Here is an 18,571-nt window from a genome sequence, read left to right as displayed (position 1 = left end):
AATGAATTATCCATATCTATAATCTTGAATGTTAGGTGGTATAAGCTATGTTCTCATGTTTTAAATGCTGGACTTCTTTGGATCTGTTGCATTCCTTGAGACATGATAGATTTTAGAATTCGCCCAAACTATTCACTTGTAAGGATCTAGGAGCCTGGGTCTTTGATATATATATATATATATATTTTTTTTTTTTTTTTTATTTCAGATTACTGTGAGGTCACAGACAATTAGGTTACATTGTTTGCATCTGTTAGGTAAATTTCCTGTTGTAGTTGTGCCCCTCTCCCAGGAAATAGGCCTTTGATTTTGTTGTTGTTGTTGAGACAGTCTCAACTCCATCACCTCACGTAGAGTAATGTGGCATCATCATAGTGCACAGCAACTTCAGACTCTTGCCTCAGCCTCCTGAATAGCTGGGAATGTAGGTGCCCGCCACAACACCTGGCTATTTTTTATAGATGGGGTCTTGCTTTTACTCAGGCTGGTCTCAAACTCCTGAGCTCAAGCAGTCTGCCTGCCTCAGCCGTCCAGAGTGCTAGGATTACAGGTGGGAGCCACTGCACCTGGCCTAAAACCTTAGTTTTTAAAAACTTAATAATTGAATGTTTGAATTACTAGAAATTGGTTTAAAAACAGATTTCCCCCTAAGAAAAACTGATTATCTCTTCCAGGTGTGCGTAGTGACTTAAATGTGTATATAAAAGTTTGTCCTTTTACTAAACACCATTGTACTTCAGAGTAGTGCCTTAATGATTAAATAAGTAATAAATAATGATACACATGTAAAGATCGTGCTTCTTACCTATAGTTATGTTCTTTTCCAATTCTCAATGTCTCCAGAGAAGTTAATCTCGCCTCTCCTCTCGTATCCCTGAATTAGTGTGTTTGTTCCTGTTTGTTCTCTTTGTGTTATCCTATTCTCTCCCTATTCCTTACTATTAATAAATCAGTCATCAAGTGCTACCTTCAAAATGTTTTCTGTAATTAAGTTGAAGCTTTTAAGACATACTTTTAAATGTAATTTCTTGCTTTCAAAATTTACCCTTTCTTCTTCTTGGGTCCTCTGTTTGTTCAGATCCTTACCACTTCTTTCACAGATTATTACAGTGGCCTCCTTTTGTTTTTGTTGTTTATGCCTAGAGTTGATCAAGAGGGCTGACTCAAGCCAGTATCTCAGAAACGAAGGTAGGGAAGAATGTCATTTAATCGCGTATGATAAAAAAATTCTTTATCTGTCAAGAATGCCAAATGTTGGCAGGTTATGGTGGCCAAGGCAGGTGGATTGCTTGAGCTCAGGAGTTGAAGACCAGCCTAAGCCAGAATGAGACCCCCATCTCTGAAAATTGCCAGGTTTTGTGGTGAGTGCCTGTAGTCCCAGATACTTGGGAGGCTGAGGCAAAAGAATCACGTAAGCCCAAGAGTTTGAGGTTGCTGTGACCTGTGACACGACGACACTGTATCGAGGGCACCATAGTGAGACTCTGTCTCCAAAAATAAATAAATAAATAAACAAACGCACACACACATATAAGTGAATTTTTTTTTTATTTTATTTTTTTTGTGGAGACAGAGTCTCACTTTATGGCCCTCGGTAGAGTGCCGTGGCCTCACACAGCTCACAGCAACCTCCAACTCCTGGGCTTAAGCGATTCTCTTGCCTCAGCCTCCTGAGTAGCTGGGACTACAGGCGCCCGCCACAACGCCTGGCTATGTTTTGGTTGCAGTTTGGCCAGGGCCGGGTTTGAACCTGTCACCCTCGGTATATGGGGCCGGCGCCTTACCCACTGAGCCACAGGCGCCGCCCCATATAAGTGAATTCTAAAACACGAATATTGAAGTCTCTCTTGGGAAGAGAGATGTAAAATTATTTAATAGAAGAAATGACTTCTTCCCTAAGGAAGTGTATAAAATGTGAACAGGCTAGACGTAAAGAGTAAAAAGGTAGTATGAATAAAAAATTATGCTCATATTTGTTGTAGCATCTGCTGGATTTTATTAAGCAATATTTAGGAAGTTTATTAAAACTTGCAAGTATATCTGTGACATAGTTCCTAGATATCATACTCAAAACACTGAATTTTTGTACAGTATGTACAAAATTATTAATATGTACCTGGCAAAGGGGTGTCAACTTCTTTGTTGTTTTCTTTTGAGATAGAGTCTCACTGTGTTGCCCTCCATAGAGTGCTGTGGTGTCACAGCTCACAGCAACCTCCAACTCTTGGGTTTAAGTGATTCTCTTGCCTCAGCTTCCCAAGTAGCTGGGACTACAGGCACCTGCTGCAACACCCAGCTATTTTTTTATGGCAGTTATCATTGTTGTTTTGTCTGGCCCAGGCTGGGTTTGAACCCATCAGCCTTGGTGTTATGTGGCTGGCACCATAACAATTGTGCTGTGGGTTCCGAGCCGCTGTCAACTTCTTAATGCATGGTTTCTGCTTTCATGGTATTCAGTTTCAGGTTCAAAGAATCAGAAATATAAGGAGTAATTATGGAATAAAGTGTTAGACAAAATTATCATAGTAGTCATGAAAATTAATAGTTTAAGAGTAGGTTTTTTTCCATTTTCTAAAATCAGATGTGAATTTTTGTTTAAAATATAGAAAAATATTCACAAAGAATGGCAAATTATTTTAATAGCTGCCATATCTAATAAGATTATGTTCTTCATTTTACTTGGCACATTTTCCCCTACTAAGTCTCTTTTAATTAAAGAAACAGGAAAATCACAGTGTAATATGTACATTTCATGATGCTTCTTGTTTTAGGCTTATGATTGATATTAATTTAGATGTGTTTCATCTTTATTAGTTGAAGTACTTGCCTTCATTAACTTGACAATCCATATTTTTATACTTCATTTGAGCTGTTTTTCTAGAAGAGAAAAACCATACCACATACAAATTTGTAACATTATAGATTCATGATATGTATTAATAACAATTGTAGCTGATACTTAGATTGCTTTGCAATGTCAATACACCTCTCTAGGTAGCTTTTATTACTTTTTGCCATAACTATTGATGAGAGAGAGAGAGAGAGAGAGAGAGAAACTCTCTCATTCTTTTGTCCAGGCTAGAGTGCTGTGATATCATCATAGCTTACTGTACCCTGCCACACTCCTTAGCTCAAGTGATCTTCTTGTTTCAGCTTCCTGAGTAGTGAGGACTTCAGCTGTGGGCTACCATGCCTGGCTAATTTTTCCATACATTCACACACACACACACATATATATATATATTTTTTATGAGTCTCACTTATTCACCCTGAGATTGAGTGCACTGGCATCGTAGCTCACAGCAACCTCAAACTCTTGGGCTCAAGTGATCCTCTTGCCTTAGCCTCCTGAGTAGCTGGGACTATAGGTGCAGCTATTTTTCTTTTTAAGAGACGGGGTCTTTCTTTTCCTCATTTTTTACCCCTTGGGGTTTTTTGTTTGTTTGTTCATTTTATTTATTTTTTGTTGTTGTTGCAGTTTTGGCTGGTGCCAGGTTTGAACCTGCCACCCTCCGTATATGGGGTTGGCGCCCTACTCACTGAGCCACAGGCGCCACCCTGTTCATTTTTTTTTTTTTGAGACAGAGTCCTACCCCATTCCCTTAGCAGAATGTAGTGGTGTCATAGTTCACTGCAACCGCAGACTTGGGCTGTAGGCATCCTACTGCCTCAGCCTCCCAAAGCCACTAGGATTACAGGTGCTTGCTGGGGTGCCCAGTTGGGTTTTTAAAAAAAAATTTTTTTTTTTTTTGAGATAGAATCTCTGTTTCCTTGGTAGAGTACCGTGGCATCATCACTCACAGCAACAAAATCTTGGGCTCAAGCGATGCTCTTGCCTCAGCCTCCCAAGTAGTTGGGACTACAGGTGTCAGCCATAGCACCCAGCTATTTTTAGAGATGAGATCTCGCTTTAGCTCAGGCTGGTCTCCAATCTGTGAGCTTGGGCAGTCCCACCCGCCTTGGCCTCCTAGAGTGCTAGGATACAGGCATGAGCCATGGCGCTTGGTCATAGTATATATTTCTAACTACCAGTACTCTTTTTCTCCCCCTTAACCACACCCAAAATATTAGATGTCTTTTTCCAGGAAAAAGTACCTGTCATTCTACAACCTCCTTGATTTGCACCCACCCCCTTTTCCTTCTGTCCAGTCTTGTTTGCTGCCAAAGACTAGTGCGTACATGTGCTCTGGATTTCATCCTTCTCTGTCTTTTTAGAGACCTTGTGATTGCAGTTTCTTCACCCTCTCCTCTTTTTACCATCTCTTTTCTTTTTCTTCTATATCTAATCATTCTCCAGTAGCTCTACTTGAAAATAGCCCCCAAACCCCAAGCCCTTTTTTACCCCTGTCCCCTGTTTGTGTGTCTACTCCTCAGATGATTCTTCTACTACTCGCTCTTGTGGGATCCTCTCCTTGTTTGTGTGATATATCTATGTGTGGTTTAATTCTTCTGGGGACATGTGTTTCCTGATTGAGAGAATGCACACCTTTCATCATGTCTGGACACAGTATTTTTGGATATCTCAGGCTACTTGTTTTGGATTTTATTTGTTGTTTTTCATTGTTAGATTTAGGTTATGCCTCTGAATATCATGGAAGTGAACTTTCCATTACATATTATCTATGGCCCATAATCGTCTTTTCCAACATAAAGGTTTTCTTTTTTCATTTATAATTAGTATTTATTTTGCAGAGTAGTGAAAGTATATAAATATCCTATTCTTAATCAGCCTTTCAGTTTGTATCAGTTTTAATTTATGAATTCATAGGGTCTATAATCCCATTACTCATGATTTACTGTGGTGCTCAAATTGTTGACAGTTTATTCAGCGGGAGCCCCTTTGAACTGGCTCCCTGTTCTTTTGACCCGTCCCTTTTTTTCTTTGAATGCTTCCTTCCTTACTGGCACTGCAAATGTATTAGTTTTCTATTGCTGTCATTACAGATTACTACAAGTTTTGCAACTTAAAGCACACTGGTTCATTAGCTTTCATTTATCATATTTATTAATAGGTTAGAAGTCTAGGTTGGGTTGGCTGGATTCTTTGCTTGTTCGTCTTTGTGGCTCTTTTCAGGAAGGCTGGGAAGAAACCACTTCCAAGCTCTTGTAGGTTGTTAGCAGAATCCTCTTCCTTCCTTGGACTTGTAGGACTGAGGTCCCATTCCTTACTATCTGTCATCTGGGGTGAAAGGCACTCTTAGTTCTATAGGTTTTTTTATGACCTTGCAATGTCCTTACATCTCAGAGCCAGCAAAGGAGAGTTAAATCCTTCTTGCACTTAGAGCCTTTCTCTCTTCCCTTTCTGCCACATTTGTGCTCTCTCTTATGCCACATCATCCACTGTCTTAAAAGGTTCATGTGATCGCATTAGGACCACTAAGGTAATCCAGGGTACTGTAACAATTCCAATAACTCTACCTATTCCAATAACCTTAATTCAGTCTGCGAAGTCTCTTCATAGCAGTACCTAGAATAGTATTTTATTCAGTAACCAGGGTTGGTACACAGGGGTGGTAGTGGTGGGATGTCTTAAGAATTCTGCCAGCCACCGGGCGTAGTGGCTCACACTTATAATCCCAGTACATGGGAGACCGAGGCAGGTGAATTGCTTGAGCTTAGGAGTTGGAGACCAGCCTGAGCAAGAGTGAGACCCCGTCTCTACTAAAAATCGAAAACTGAGGCAAGAGGATCGCTTGAGTGCAAGAGTTTGATGTTGCTGTGAGCTATCATGACACCATTACGCTCAAAAAAAAAAAAGATATTCCAGATTCCTCTGTTTTTTTTTAGAGAGTATTGTTCCTTTTATTTTTTAATTCCTCCTCTTAATCATTTGAAATATTATCTCAGTTTTTATTTGCCATTCCTATTTTCTAGAGTTCTTGGAGGGCAGTGGAAATATTTGTTCTTCCTAGTTTGTCATCTAGGATTGTTTGCTTCCATGGTTTCTAATTTGTTTGTTTTGTTTTTTGAGACAGAGCCTCACTCTCACTCTGGGTAGAGTGCTGTAGCATCATCACAGTTCACAGCAACCTCAAACTCTCGGGCTCAAGTGATTCTCTTGCCTCAGCCTCTCGAATAGCTGGGACTACAGGCGCCAGCTACAATGACTGCCTCTTCTTTCAGTTTTTAGTAGAGATGGGGGTCTTGCTCTTGCTCAGGCTGCTCTCGAACTTCTGACCTCAAGCAGTCCACCTTCCTTGGCATTCCAGAGTGTTAGGATTACAGGGGTGAGCCAGTGCGCCTGGCTGGTATCTAATCTTGGATTATAAACTCAGGTTTTAGCTTGAGTTAACAGTATTTCTTCAAAGACATTTTGTGTTTGCTTTACAACCTGACCCCTTTTTGTGGGATGTACCAGATCAAGCACATAGTGTAAATTCAGACCCAGAACCTATCTGAAAGCAAGGCCATAGGTAGTAAATTCTTAGAGTAGACTGTCTAGAACTTAAGACTAAATTAGACCAGCCTCCTTATTTTCTCCCTGTGCTGTGGTTTTGTGTGGGGGGCTGGGATTTCATCTTTTCTTCCACTGAAAGTGTAGCCCTTTATAAGTCTCAGGTATGAAGCAGGGTCTCACCAATTTCAGTCTTCCATTCCTTAGAGGCCCTAGGACTCATGTCTTTTCCTTTGGGTATTAAAACCAAAGTTTTGAGACAGGCTGACTTCTCTAGGGCAGCCTGTTCCTCTTCATTTTTGACCTCTAGAGGTTTCCTTCATTCATGGTCTTTAGGTATTCACTACTTAGGTAATTAGGAGGATTTTTAAGTTGTCTCATTTGCCTTATTGCCAGAAACAGAAATTCTCCTACCGATTGATTTTTAGGACTCCTTCAGACTGACTTCTACAACTACCACTCAACTCAGTCAGTTGGGACTTTGATCTTGCAAGTCAGTGGATGATTTTCAGTTTTTATCTTAGATGGCCTCTTAGCACATCTTCTAACAGGAATTCTTGTTGAAACATCTTTTTTAAAATTTAAATTTTTTCTTTTGTAATAATATATACTTAGTTTTTGTTTTATAGCTGCCCTACTCTTTTGACCATTTCTTTTTAGCTCTCGTGTGGCTTCTCTTTGTCCTAATTTAGTGTCAATTCCCTGAGCCTCTGTTTTTCCCCCATAATTCTCACCAGATTTTAGCTACTTAAAATGTTTTGTCTAAAACATTCCAGTAGCTGTGTAAATGATCTCCCTGGCCCCACTCTTTGTTGCCTTTCATGGCATTGTCCACACTTCACAAAGTGATCTTACAGAAACAATTCTCATCCTGCCACTCTTCCTGTTAAAACCCTTTCATGGCTTCTCATTAGGTTGAAATCTAACAGTACTTGATGGCTGGTAAGGCTCTGCATGAGCTGCCTCCTAGCTTCATCTTTAAACATCTTTCTTTCTTATTTCTTACTCTGCCACACTGACTTTATCAGTATCAGGGTTCATCATACATAAGCTATGTAAGTGAATTCTGCACAATTGACTCAAACCCCAAGAGTTTGAGATTGCTATGAGCTGTGACGCCACGGCACTCTACTAAGGTTGACAAAGTGAGATTGTGTCTCAAAAAAAGAAAAACGTAAAAGCTAGTGGGGCATTGTGGCAGGTGCCTGTAGTCCCAGCTACTCAAGAGGCTGAGGCAAGAGGATCTTCAGCTATAAAGAGTTTGAGGTTGTTGTGAACTAGACTGATGCCTCAGCACTGTGGCCTGGGTGACAGAGTAAGACTGTCTCCAAAATAAATAAATAAATAAAAAATAGAGCAATCTAAAAAAAATACTTAGTGCTTGCCTAAAGAGATAGGAACACCTAAATTCCTTCAAGATGGCCAAAATCTCAGGCAAGAAAGTTCTGACTTAAATTTTATGTTATCCTCTCTGAGTAATGAAGGCATTAATTATATGGAGACATATTCCACAGCCTAGAAAGGGAAAACCAAAGATAACAGATTTTTTAAGTGTTCATTAGTTGTCAAAGGGAAGCGGCCTTAAAGGCAAATTAACAGTGGAAGTTTTTCTGATGTTGTATAATCATCCCATTTAATTCTTCTAACTATAATAGATACGCTCCTCATATATAGTATGGCTGTGCTTATTACATGCTTACTAGGTGGCAGACAGTACGATAGTATTAGCTAAAGGTTTGCATATGGCAGCCATTTACTTACCACCAGCCCTATGAAATCATTAGTCCCATTCTTACTTGGCAGGTGAAGGCTCAGTGAGGTGGTTTGCATCTTGGGGGCAAGATTTGGACTTTTAAGTACTTTAATACTATATTAACCTCTAGAAAAGAACATTAACTTTCTTGGGATGTGGGTTAGAGATAACTTATTGAGAATTAATTATTTACTTGGGTAAATACTCCTTAAGACTATCCTATTTACTCTGGTTCTTTTGCTGAATAAGCAACTGGGTGGATACTGATTTGACCTTGTAGGCAGTTAGAAAGTGGGAAGCAAGAGCTTAAGTTGATGAACACTAATATTTTTGTTACGAGATAGGTATACTTCTGTTTTATTTCAATTTTGTGTGATTACATAGGTCACACTAATAAAATCTCAGGTTTAAACAATGTTCCCTTGTCCTTTGTCCATAGCATACTATTCTTCCTGAGAACACTAGCTATCTCCATGTTTAAAAATTGAGTGGGTGGGGCGGCGCCTCTGGCTCAGTCGGTAAGGCGCCGGCCCCATATACCGAGGGTGGCAGGTTCAAACCTGGCCCCGGCTGAACTGCAACCAAAAAATAGCTGGGCGTTGTGGCGGGTGCCTGTAGTCCCAGCTACTCGGGAGGCTGAGGCAAGAGAATCGCTTAAGCCCAGGAGTTGGAGGTTTCTGTGAGCTGTGTGATGCCATGGCACTCTACCGAGGGTGATAAAGTGAGACTCTGTCTCTACAAAAAAAAAAAAAAAAATTGAGTGGGCAATTTCAGTCTGCATCTTAACTAGATTTCTTAGCTGCATTTGATGCCATTTCTTTCTCTTTTCTTCCCCCACCCCTTCTCTTCTATCGCCCCAGAATAAAGTGCTGTGGCATCAGCCTAGTTGATCAGCAACTCAAATTCCTGGGCTAAAATGATCCTCCTCCAGTCTCAGCCTATCAAGTCCCTGAGACTATAAGTGCTCACCACAGTGCGTGGCTAATTTTTCTATTTTTGGTAGAGAGAATGTCTTGCTCTTCTTTTTCAGGCTGGTTTTGAACTCCAGAGCTCAAGCAAGTCTCTTGCCTCAGCTCCCAGAGTGCTAAAATTACAGGTGTGAGCCACTGCACTCGGCCATCTTCTGTCTTGTCTTTGCTTCAGTGGCATCACAATCATGATTTTCTTCTTACCTTACTGGTGTCAGTTTTCTGTAGGAATTCCTCTTCCACAAACTATCCATGAGATGATGTTGGAGGGCCTCAGGACTTAGTTCTGGAGTTGCTTTTAATAAAACTTCCAGTCTCCATGTTCCAGTTCTTACCATCTCATTAAATGACACTTTTACTCATTCCTAACACTTTACTATCTACTAAATCTAATTTATCATCAAATTTAGATGATTCTAACTTATAGATCAGCGGTTCTCAACCTGTGGGTTGCGACCCCTTTGGGGGGTCGAACCACCTTTTCATAGGGGTCGCCTAAACCCATCACATACACCCTCTACAAATACAGGTGTATGAAAATAATTTTATGGTTGGGGGTCACCATAATATGAGGAACTGTATTAAAGGGTTGCAGCATTAGGAAGGTTGAGGACCACTGTTCTAGATGATGTACTTGAGATCCATTTTCCTCCATGTTCGTTAACACTGCCACCTTAGTCCATAGGGACATAATGTCTTCTAAATTGTGGAGTAGTCTCCTGCAAGATCTTTGTTTCCACTCATCCCCTTTCAATCCATTTGTTATACAGCTATTGAAGGGATGGTCTTTTAAAAAAGGAAGTTATGGTGTTTGCCTTTGGTATCTTTCTATTGATTTTAGCATAAACTCTACACAGTTTACGGGGTCTGTTGCTTCTCTCTCCATCCTGTCCTACCATTCTCTCCACTGAGCTTTAACCTACATTTTCTTCCTTGAATATTCCAGGATCTTTTGAACAAGCTTTTCTGCCTTACTGTTTGTCTAGTTAACACCTGTCTAACCTTTAGACTTAATAGTTCTGCTGACAGGTCTTTTTTTTTTATTTTGAGACAGTCTCAGTGTGTCTCCCTCAGTAGAGTGCTGTGGCATCACAGCTCATAGCAACCTCAAACTCTTGGGCTTAAGTGATTCTCTTGCCTCAGCCTCCCAAGTAGCTAGAACTACAGGTGCCCGCCACAATGCTCAGCTGTTTTTTTGTTGTAGTTATTGTTGTTTAGGGTGCCTGGGCCAGCCTCGGTGTACATGGCTGGCACCGTATCCACTGTGTTATGGTCACCAAGCCTGACAGGTCTTTCTTGTTTCCTGATTTTTACCTTGAAGAGTACCTTTTTCTCTTCCATCATAATACATGTTGGAATTTTATTTACGAATTTTCCTTAATGTTTGCCCTCCGAATTAAATTGTAAAGTTTCAGAGAGAAGAGAGCTTGTCTGTCTTATTCCTCACTTTATTCTCTGGTCCTAGCACAGTAGCTGCTGGATGTTTGCTTGATGGAGAATGAATGAAGGAATGAATCAGTATTTCACTGCCTCCTGTTTGTCATTCTGTACCCTTGTTTCTACTCTTTGTCCTGAACAGGTAGGTGAGTTTCAGGGTATTTTTGTTGGGTACTATAGTGTTACGTTGTTTTTGGGGGGCGATTTTTATTTTGTTTTGTTTTGTTTTTGAGACAAGGTTTTGCCCAGTTGCCTGGGCTAGGATGCAGTGGCACTATTATAGCTCACTGAAGCCTCAAACTCCTGGGGTCAAAGTGATCCTCTTGAACAGTTGAGACCACAGGCATGCACCACCTCATTCATTCATTCAGAGTCTTTTTCTGTTGCCCTGGATAGAGTGAGCTCACAGCAATCTCAGACCATTGGGCTCAAGTGATCCTCTTGCTTCAGCCTCCTGAGTATGATGGGACTACAGGCGCCCACCTTGACGCCTGGCTAGTTTTTTCTATTTTTAGTAGATTTGGGGTATTTCTCTTGCTCAGGCAGGTCTTGAACTTCTGAGCTCAAGCAATCCACCTGCCCCAGCCTCCCAGAATGCTGGGGTTACGGTTGTGAGACACTGTGCCCGGCCCCATCATAAGATGTTTAGCATTACCCCTGGCCTCTACCCACTGGATGCCAGTGGCATGCCCAGATTTGATAACTAAAAATGCCCTCCAGAGGCTGCTAAATGTTCCCTGTGAGGCAACATCACCCTCATTGAAAAGTACTAGTTTTGTTTAATTCTTGATCCTTTCCTTCTTTATGAGCTCTTTGTTATCAGCATGTGAGCATGATCTCTCATTTTTAGAAAATAAACAAAACCCTTTTTTCCTGTTATGCTCTATCCCTTTCTTCTTCCATCTTCTTTTCTAGAATGAATGCTTCTCTTCCTCATTTCTCTCTTCCTTTCTGGCTTTTGTCACCATGGTGGAACTGAAACTTTTCATCAAGTCTCCCACCATCTTTCACCTCTGGAGTTTCCTAGAGAGAACGGTGGGAGTCATGCCCTAATTCTTCCTTCGTCCCTACACAGACCCTGTACGGCCAGTCCTTAAAGGCCTGTTTGTTTTATTCTTAAGTATCTCTAGAATTTATTCCTATAGCTGTGTCCCATCTTCCTCTTCATTGGTCTCTGAATTCCCAGTCTAGTCCTGTTCCATTTTATTTTCTAGATTGCACCTTTTCTAGAACAAGTTCTCCTCCCATTTCACACCTTTTTAATCATGATTTCTGGGACCTTAGCATCTGAATTTGGAAGGCCTACCGGGTGAATTTTATGCATCCCTAATTGCTTCGTTATCTATTTACAAAATGTTTTATTGTTCTTAATAACTCTTAAACTCACGTGTGTGTGTATGTGTGTGTGTGTGTGTGTGTTTGAGACAGAGTCTCACTATGTCACCCTTGATAGAGTGCTATTGCATCACATCTCATAGCAACCTCAAACTCTTGGGCTTAAGCTATTCTCTTGCCTCAGCCTCCCAAGTAGCTGGGACTACAGGCACCCGTCACAACACCTGGCTATTTTTTGGTTATAGTTGTCATTGTTTAGTGGGCACGGGCCGGGTTTGAACCCACCAGCCTCGGTGCATGTGGCCGGCCCCATAACCACTGTGCTAAGGGCGCCGAGCCTATTTGTGTATTTTTAAAAATAAAGTTCTTGCCATGGTCCCTGCCTTATCAACAAAGGTATTATTTTTGATTTAGGTTCCTTTTAGAAAAGCATTTTATGTAAAGCCAATCTTTGTTTATTACTGATAACATTTTTTTAAAACACCAACGATAAATTTATAATTGGGGAGGTATCAGGAGGAAATCGAGTTTTTTTATTTAGTAGTTAATATTGTGTGTCTATGACAAATTTGACTGCTAACTTAAGAAGCTTTTAAATTTTCTTCTTGCAGGTATTTATAACAGCAATGATGTAGCAGTGTCATTTCCAAATGTAGTGTCTGGCTCAGGATCCAGCACTCCTGTCTCCAGTTCCCATGTACCTCCGCAGTCTTCTGGGCATTTGCAGCAAGTGGGATCTCTCTCTCCCTCAGCCACGGTGTCCATAGCCCCTGCTGTTGCCACAACTCAGGTAAAAGAGTAGCCTGTCACATGATGCAGTAGATGAGTTTCTCTCTCTCTCCCTCTTTTTTTTTTTTCCAAGTGAGTTTGATTAGAGGAGTATATAGGAAATAAGCCTTCCTATAGGAATTTATGAAATACCTCCATTTATATTAACACGTTAGAAGATATTTTTGTATTATATTCATGAGAAGACAAATGAATATGTGGGCACCAACTGATTTTTTCAATTTCTGGGTTTCCAGTTTAATCCTACTAATGGTCTTCCTTTAAAAAATAAGGACTCAAAGTATTGAATCAATTTTGGATTCTTGTGATTTTTATAATTATTTTTACTTTTTTTTTTTTTTTGTAGAGACAGAGTTTCACTTTATGGCCCTCGATAGAGTGCGTGGCCTCACACAGCTCACAGCAACCTCCAACTCCTGGGCTTAAGTGATTCTCTTGCCTCAGCCTCCCAAGTAGCTGGGACTACAGGCACCCACCACAACGCCCGGCTATTTTTTGGTTGCAGTTTGGCCGGGGCTGGGTTTGAACCCGTAACCCTCGATATATGGGGCTGGCGCCTTACTGACTGAGCCACAGGCGCCGCCCTATTTTTACATTTTTTAAGATCATAAAAATAATACATGAAAATCCGTCTAAATTTGTAAAACCTGGTTTAGGAGGACGTAGGATAAAAAGTAGAAGATCCATCCTATCGTGTATATTACATAATTTTTCTCCTAGTGAAAGAGAAGAAACATTTATAAATCTTGTAAATAATGGTGAATATGTAGGTTTACCTCTTTTGCTTCACTTAAATTTTTAGTTTGATGGGTGACCTAGTCTATATATAGAATATTTTAAAAATAAGAGTCAAATATGAAAAGTCATAATCTTGAGTTCCATAAACAGAACAGTACATGAGTAAAGCTGTACACACACAAACACACATACACATGTGAGCGTGCACTCTCTCTCCCACCCCTTCTCTAAAGGTAATAATTTTCAAAGTATATTTTTCTATTTATTTGGAATTTTTATAGTTTTATATTTATTTCTCCAAGATTCTTATGGTCTTTTAATGTTCGAGAAATTTGTGACTGTGACAGATGTCTACTTACAATTAACTTAAGTTTTTTCTTTTTTCTTTTTAAGGCAGTTTTTGGCTGGGGCTGTGTTTGAACCCACCACCCCCAGCATATCGGTCCAGCACCCTACTCCTTTGAGCCACAGGCACCTCCCGAAATGCTTTCTTACTTTTTTTTTTTTTTTTGCAGCTTTTGGCCGGGGCCAGGTTTGAACCCACCACCTCCAATATATGGAACTGGCACCCTACTCCTTGAGCCATAGGAGCCATCCGAACTTCAGTATTTTTAAGTTGCAGTAAACTTCAACTTTTTATATATGCATAATTTCTCTTGTATGGACTTTCACAATGTATATGGTTTTCCAGTATCTTCTGTAAGCTGTACTTCACAGCCCAGCATCAGATTATTTTTGATGTGTGCGTGAATGGTGCAGTGCAAACAGTCGCTATTACAATTAAGTATTAGAATGATAAGGTGGGTGGTGCCTGTGGCTCAAGGAGTAGGGCACCGGTCCCATATGCCGGAGGTGGCGGGTTCAAACCCAGCCCCGGCCAAAACCCACAAAAATAAATAAATAAATAAATAAATTAAAAAAAAAAAAAAAGAATGATAAGGTAGTTCAGCACAAAAAACATCAATGGAATGATTAGTAGTATCATCTTTGGAGATGAAAGTTAACAAGTGAGCCTTTCAACCTGAGTAAAGAGAATTTGTCTACTTTGGAGGAGGATTTCCTTAACTCATTTCACTAGAAAATTTCATTAGAAAAGCAATGTGGCCATAACAAGGGTTTGGTGTTGGACAGGGTGAAAGGATAAATGAAAGAATGGCTCTTACAAATAGTTTTATCTTTTTTAATTAAGGGTAGCCGTATGCTGTTGATAGCTTTTATATCTTTGGACAAAGTCTCACACGAACATTTTCAATGTGGATTTTTCTTTTCTGTCTTTATGAAAGTCTGTTTTAATTACTCTGGTTAATTCCAGGCTGAGTCAAGCAAAACTCTCATTTCTTTTTATTCATTATATTTGTGGGTTAGGGAGGTGGATGAGGGAAGTGGTGGTGAAGAAAAATTTATAGCTAGAGGGAAAATTCCACTTAACATGTGAGTCAACTGAAGAACAAAGAAATCATAGTTGTAAGTAATCCAGAATTCAGCCCAATTAAAATCTTTACTGTTCATCCCTTCTCCCTTTCGGTAAGATGGATCTATTCTAAATACGATCACCTGGTTAGATACAAATGCTGTGCTGAGACACCTCCATCCATGTTTCTGTCCAGCAGTAAATGCTTTCTGTCTTCAAGCTGAAGCTTATTCAGCTGGCTTATCTGGTGCTGCTGGAGCAACCATCAGTCTCCAGGCAACTAAGGCACGTTGACCTCTCAGTTGAACTGAGTATAGAACTACTGCAATTTAGCTGCCTAAGACAATAGTAATAGTGTTGAATGTGGAAAATGTGAAATTTTCTAGGCAGCTGGCAATGGAAGGGAAGAAAAATATTTAGATGGAATTGATAGAACTGTTAAGATGGGGATGCACTTCATAATTGAATCTTTGTTTCAAAAGGCAAAGTTTTTTTCTATTTAACTCTCAGGTCCTGTTTGTTTTCAAAGCATACAATTCATTGCATTTAGTCATACTTTAAGTCTTTCATTTAAGATTGCTCTTTAAGTAGTTGATTCAAATTGAAGAAAGCAATGTTAATAGGATAAGTGGGTAAATGAAAATTACCAATATTGAAAATGTAATTCCAGAAGTCGTTTCACAATTATTAAGAAAACCATCACACTGAAAAGCAAATACTTTAAAAATACTAATAGAGAATAGAAATATTTACCTCTGAATAATGTTTTACCTCTTCCTCTCACCTCCCTTCCCCAATTTAATGAAGGTAGTAATTTTTAGTGACTTCATTGGTGCCAGCAGAATAAAGATCCAGAGGTCACTCTGTTCTTTGTGACCTTCATTTTAAGTAAGATAAACAGACTTCTACTTTGGCTTATTTGCTGTCTTAAGAATTGTCCCTGGAAATTGTTCAGGGAGGTGTAATTGTTAACAGAAATTAAAAACTGAGAATAGCTTGATTTGTGCTTTTCGTGGGAGAAAAAGGAGGCACTTGTAAAATTATGGAGAAGTGGGTAAATCTGATGGTTAGCACAGACTTGGGGGGGGGGGGAACCCTTTAAGAAAACTGATAAACCGGGGCGGTGCCTGTGGCTCAATGGAGTAAGGCACTGCCGGCACCATATGCCGAAGGTGATGGGTTCAAACCCAGCCCCAGCCAAAAACTGCAAAAAACCAAACCAAACCAAAACAAACAAAAAACCCCCCCAAAACTGATAAACCAGTTTTATATTCTTAAATGTTGAATCTTGTTTTATGTGATATGTTTTTAGAGTAATTGTTCTTTCACATATTTTTGATAGAAAACCTTCTTGACTACATGCTAACTATATGTGTTTATCAGTAATAAAAGTTGCTGCATTACTAATTTATTAGTAATATAGTTACAATTATAGCCCTTTAACATTATTAGAAGATTGAACCCCTATCTACGTGACTGTTAATGATGTGCTCTGCCCTTGTTGGAGCAGGAGCAGAGGTATAAATTTGTTTCCGTAGGAATGCTGTTAATTTTTCATTTTGCCTTTCAAATCCTGCTGTTTTCCAGTTCTACATTCATTCTCTTCTGTCTTTGGGAGAATATGAGTGCTTTTGCATGAAGGACAATTCTTAAATAGAAGAATTTAAGACTGGATGTGATGAACAATAATTGCATTCTGTTGTGTCCCACGTGTTGAGTTTCTGCTTTTATAGTCTTCATGTAGAATGATAGTCATGGTTTCTTGGTTTACCTCATGTTACTGTTATGTGAAATGATAAAGGTGTAAACATCCATTTAAGGTTAAATAAACTTCCAAGGTTGATCTGCATGATATTTAGTAAATGCAGAATTTCAGTGTTTTTAAGGTACAATTCAGTAACTACAGTTTTGTAGATTTCTGTGGCATTTTTTACTTCGATCTGTTCAGAATCTTTTGTTTTCTAGTGTTAGAATGTGTGTGGGGGTTGTCTTAGATGTAGTCCTTGATTTCTTTTCAAATGATTGCTAATAAGAACACATTAATCCTATTTGAGAAAATGGTTCAGTTGCTCCGGCATGTTGAACTCACTTTGGGAGATATCTGTGTTTCTACCTGATTAGTCAGAATGAAGTTTTATCACTTATACATAATATCATAATGGCTTATAATTTTAAGGCTGTAAACCTTTCTGAACCTAACACATTTTTACATTATAGCTGTTTTGTAAAGTGACAGCATAAAGTCACATACCTGGTTAAGTGGTGGAACTAAGATAGCCTGGTCCCGAATCACTAATTGTTACTATAAAAATGAATTTCCTTATTGTATATCTCTTAAGCTAAGAGGTTAGCTCTTTCAAAAACATTTTTAGGAATTCTGTGTCAATTTGGGGGAGGCATTGCAAAACAGCAGACATTTGAGTCAGAACTCCTGGGTTCTAGGAGCTCTCCTGCTCACTGCTGTGACCTTGGACAGGTCTTTTAATTTTTATGAGCCTCAATTTTTTTCATATTTAATATAGGAATACTTTTTTTTTTTTTTGGCCGGGGCTGGGTTTGAACCCGCCACCTCCGGCATATGGGACCGGCGCCCTACTCCTTGAGCCACAGGCGCCGCCCAGGAATACTTTTAAATGCTTGTTCTACCTGCTATATAGGTTTGTTATGGAGTTCAAATGCAGACCATAACGTACTTTAAAATAATGGTTATTTATTTCAACTATTACAGAAACAACCTGATTAATAGTGAGAAAGGAAATGGTACAGAAAAACTTCCTTTATTAAAAATAGTATTAACATTTTCTGTTAAAACTCATAATTCCATACCAAAGCAGATGTATAAATTTTAGCCATTTTAGGTTCAGCTCTGGCCTTTTCTAGTTGTGAAATTATTTCATTTATTTCTAGTTCTAAAATTATGTCAATTGCTAGCTTTGTCTTAGAGACTTAATTCTCCCCCCCCCCCCCAAGGCAGAAGATGTATTGATTAGATACTAACCAGTTGAGAAACCTACTTAGAATTCATTGGTTAATCTGTACAGTACTGTTGTCCAGTCATGACTGGTGATGGGTTAACTACACTTTAATCCCTCCTACTACTTTAAGGAAACTCAATTGTGGGGCATTTCAGCATTAACCTAAACAATGGTTTTGAATACATTAAGCGCCTAACAATTAGGGAGCAGTTTGGGGCATTGAATAATGTGGAATGATGCAATTGAACCTGACAGCTTCAACAGTCAGCCTGCTCATGGGACCTGAAAGTTGTTCACACTTGGTTTCATCTCTCATCACACGCTGAGTATTAAAGCCTTACTGGTGGTAGCTGACACAGAAATGGGGACTGCCATCTGAATATGTTTCATAGTAAACATAAAGTTTAAATTGAGCTAGAGAATATATGAAACTTTCTATTGTTCTTCAGTCCCATCTAGATGTTCATTCATATTTTTCCTGGAAATTTTTCTGGTCAAACATACTGTATTTGCATATTTAGACTTATATAAATTACATCTAAAAACATTTGAAGTCTTATTAATTACATTATTGCTATGCTCTTATCTGTATAGATTAAAAAGTTACTGCATATTGAGGCATTTATACAATCTAATTTTTCTCAGAAAAACATTTTAATTTTTGAAATGCAGCCACATTAGTCCAGAGTATAATTGGTAAATTATATTCTCTAATGAAGTTAATGGGAAAACAGAAACCAAAATAGCTTATGAGAATGAATTTTAAAATTA

The 18,571-nt window shown here is 39.2% G+C and overlaps 1 protein-coding gene across 15 annotated transcripts in view; it reads left to right on the top strand.

Moving 5' to 3' along the window:
• MLLT10 (MLLT10 histone lysine methyltransferase DOT1L cofactor) overlaps positions 1-18,571 on the top strand; it is a 203,178-nt gene that overhangs the window by 158,535 nt on the left and 26,072 nt on the right. For 11 of the 15 annotated variants that reach the window (XM_053572095.1, XM_053572094.1, XM_053572093.1 and 8 more), the window contains 2 exons: positions 1,144-1,188; positions 12,499-12,677. In XM_053572095.1, the coding sequence (XP_053428070.1) occupies positions 1,144-1,188; positions 12,499-12,677 (224 nt within the window). The remainder of the gene's footprint in view (positions 1-1,143; positions 1,189-12,498; positions 12,678-18,571) is intronic. The other 4 variants (XM_053572106.1, XM_053572100.1, XM_053572097.1 and 1 more) reach the window with 1 other exon arrangement.

This window comes from Nycticebus coucang, chromosome 20 (assembly GCF_027406575.1).
Source record: "Nycticebus coucang isolate mNycCou1 chromosome 20, mNycCou1.pri, whole genome shotgun sequence".
Lineage (NCBI taxonomy): Eukaryota > Metazoa > Chordata > Mammalia > Primates > Lorisidae > Nycticebus > Nycticebus coucang.
Note: the sequence above shows the minus strand (reverse complement) of the source record. Positions and strands in the feature narration are given on the sequence as shown.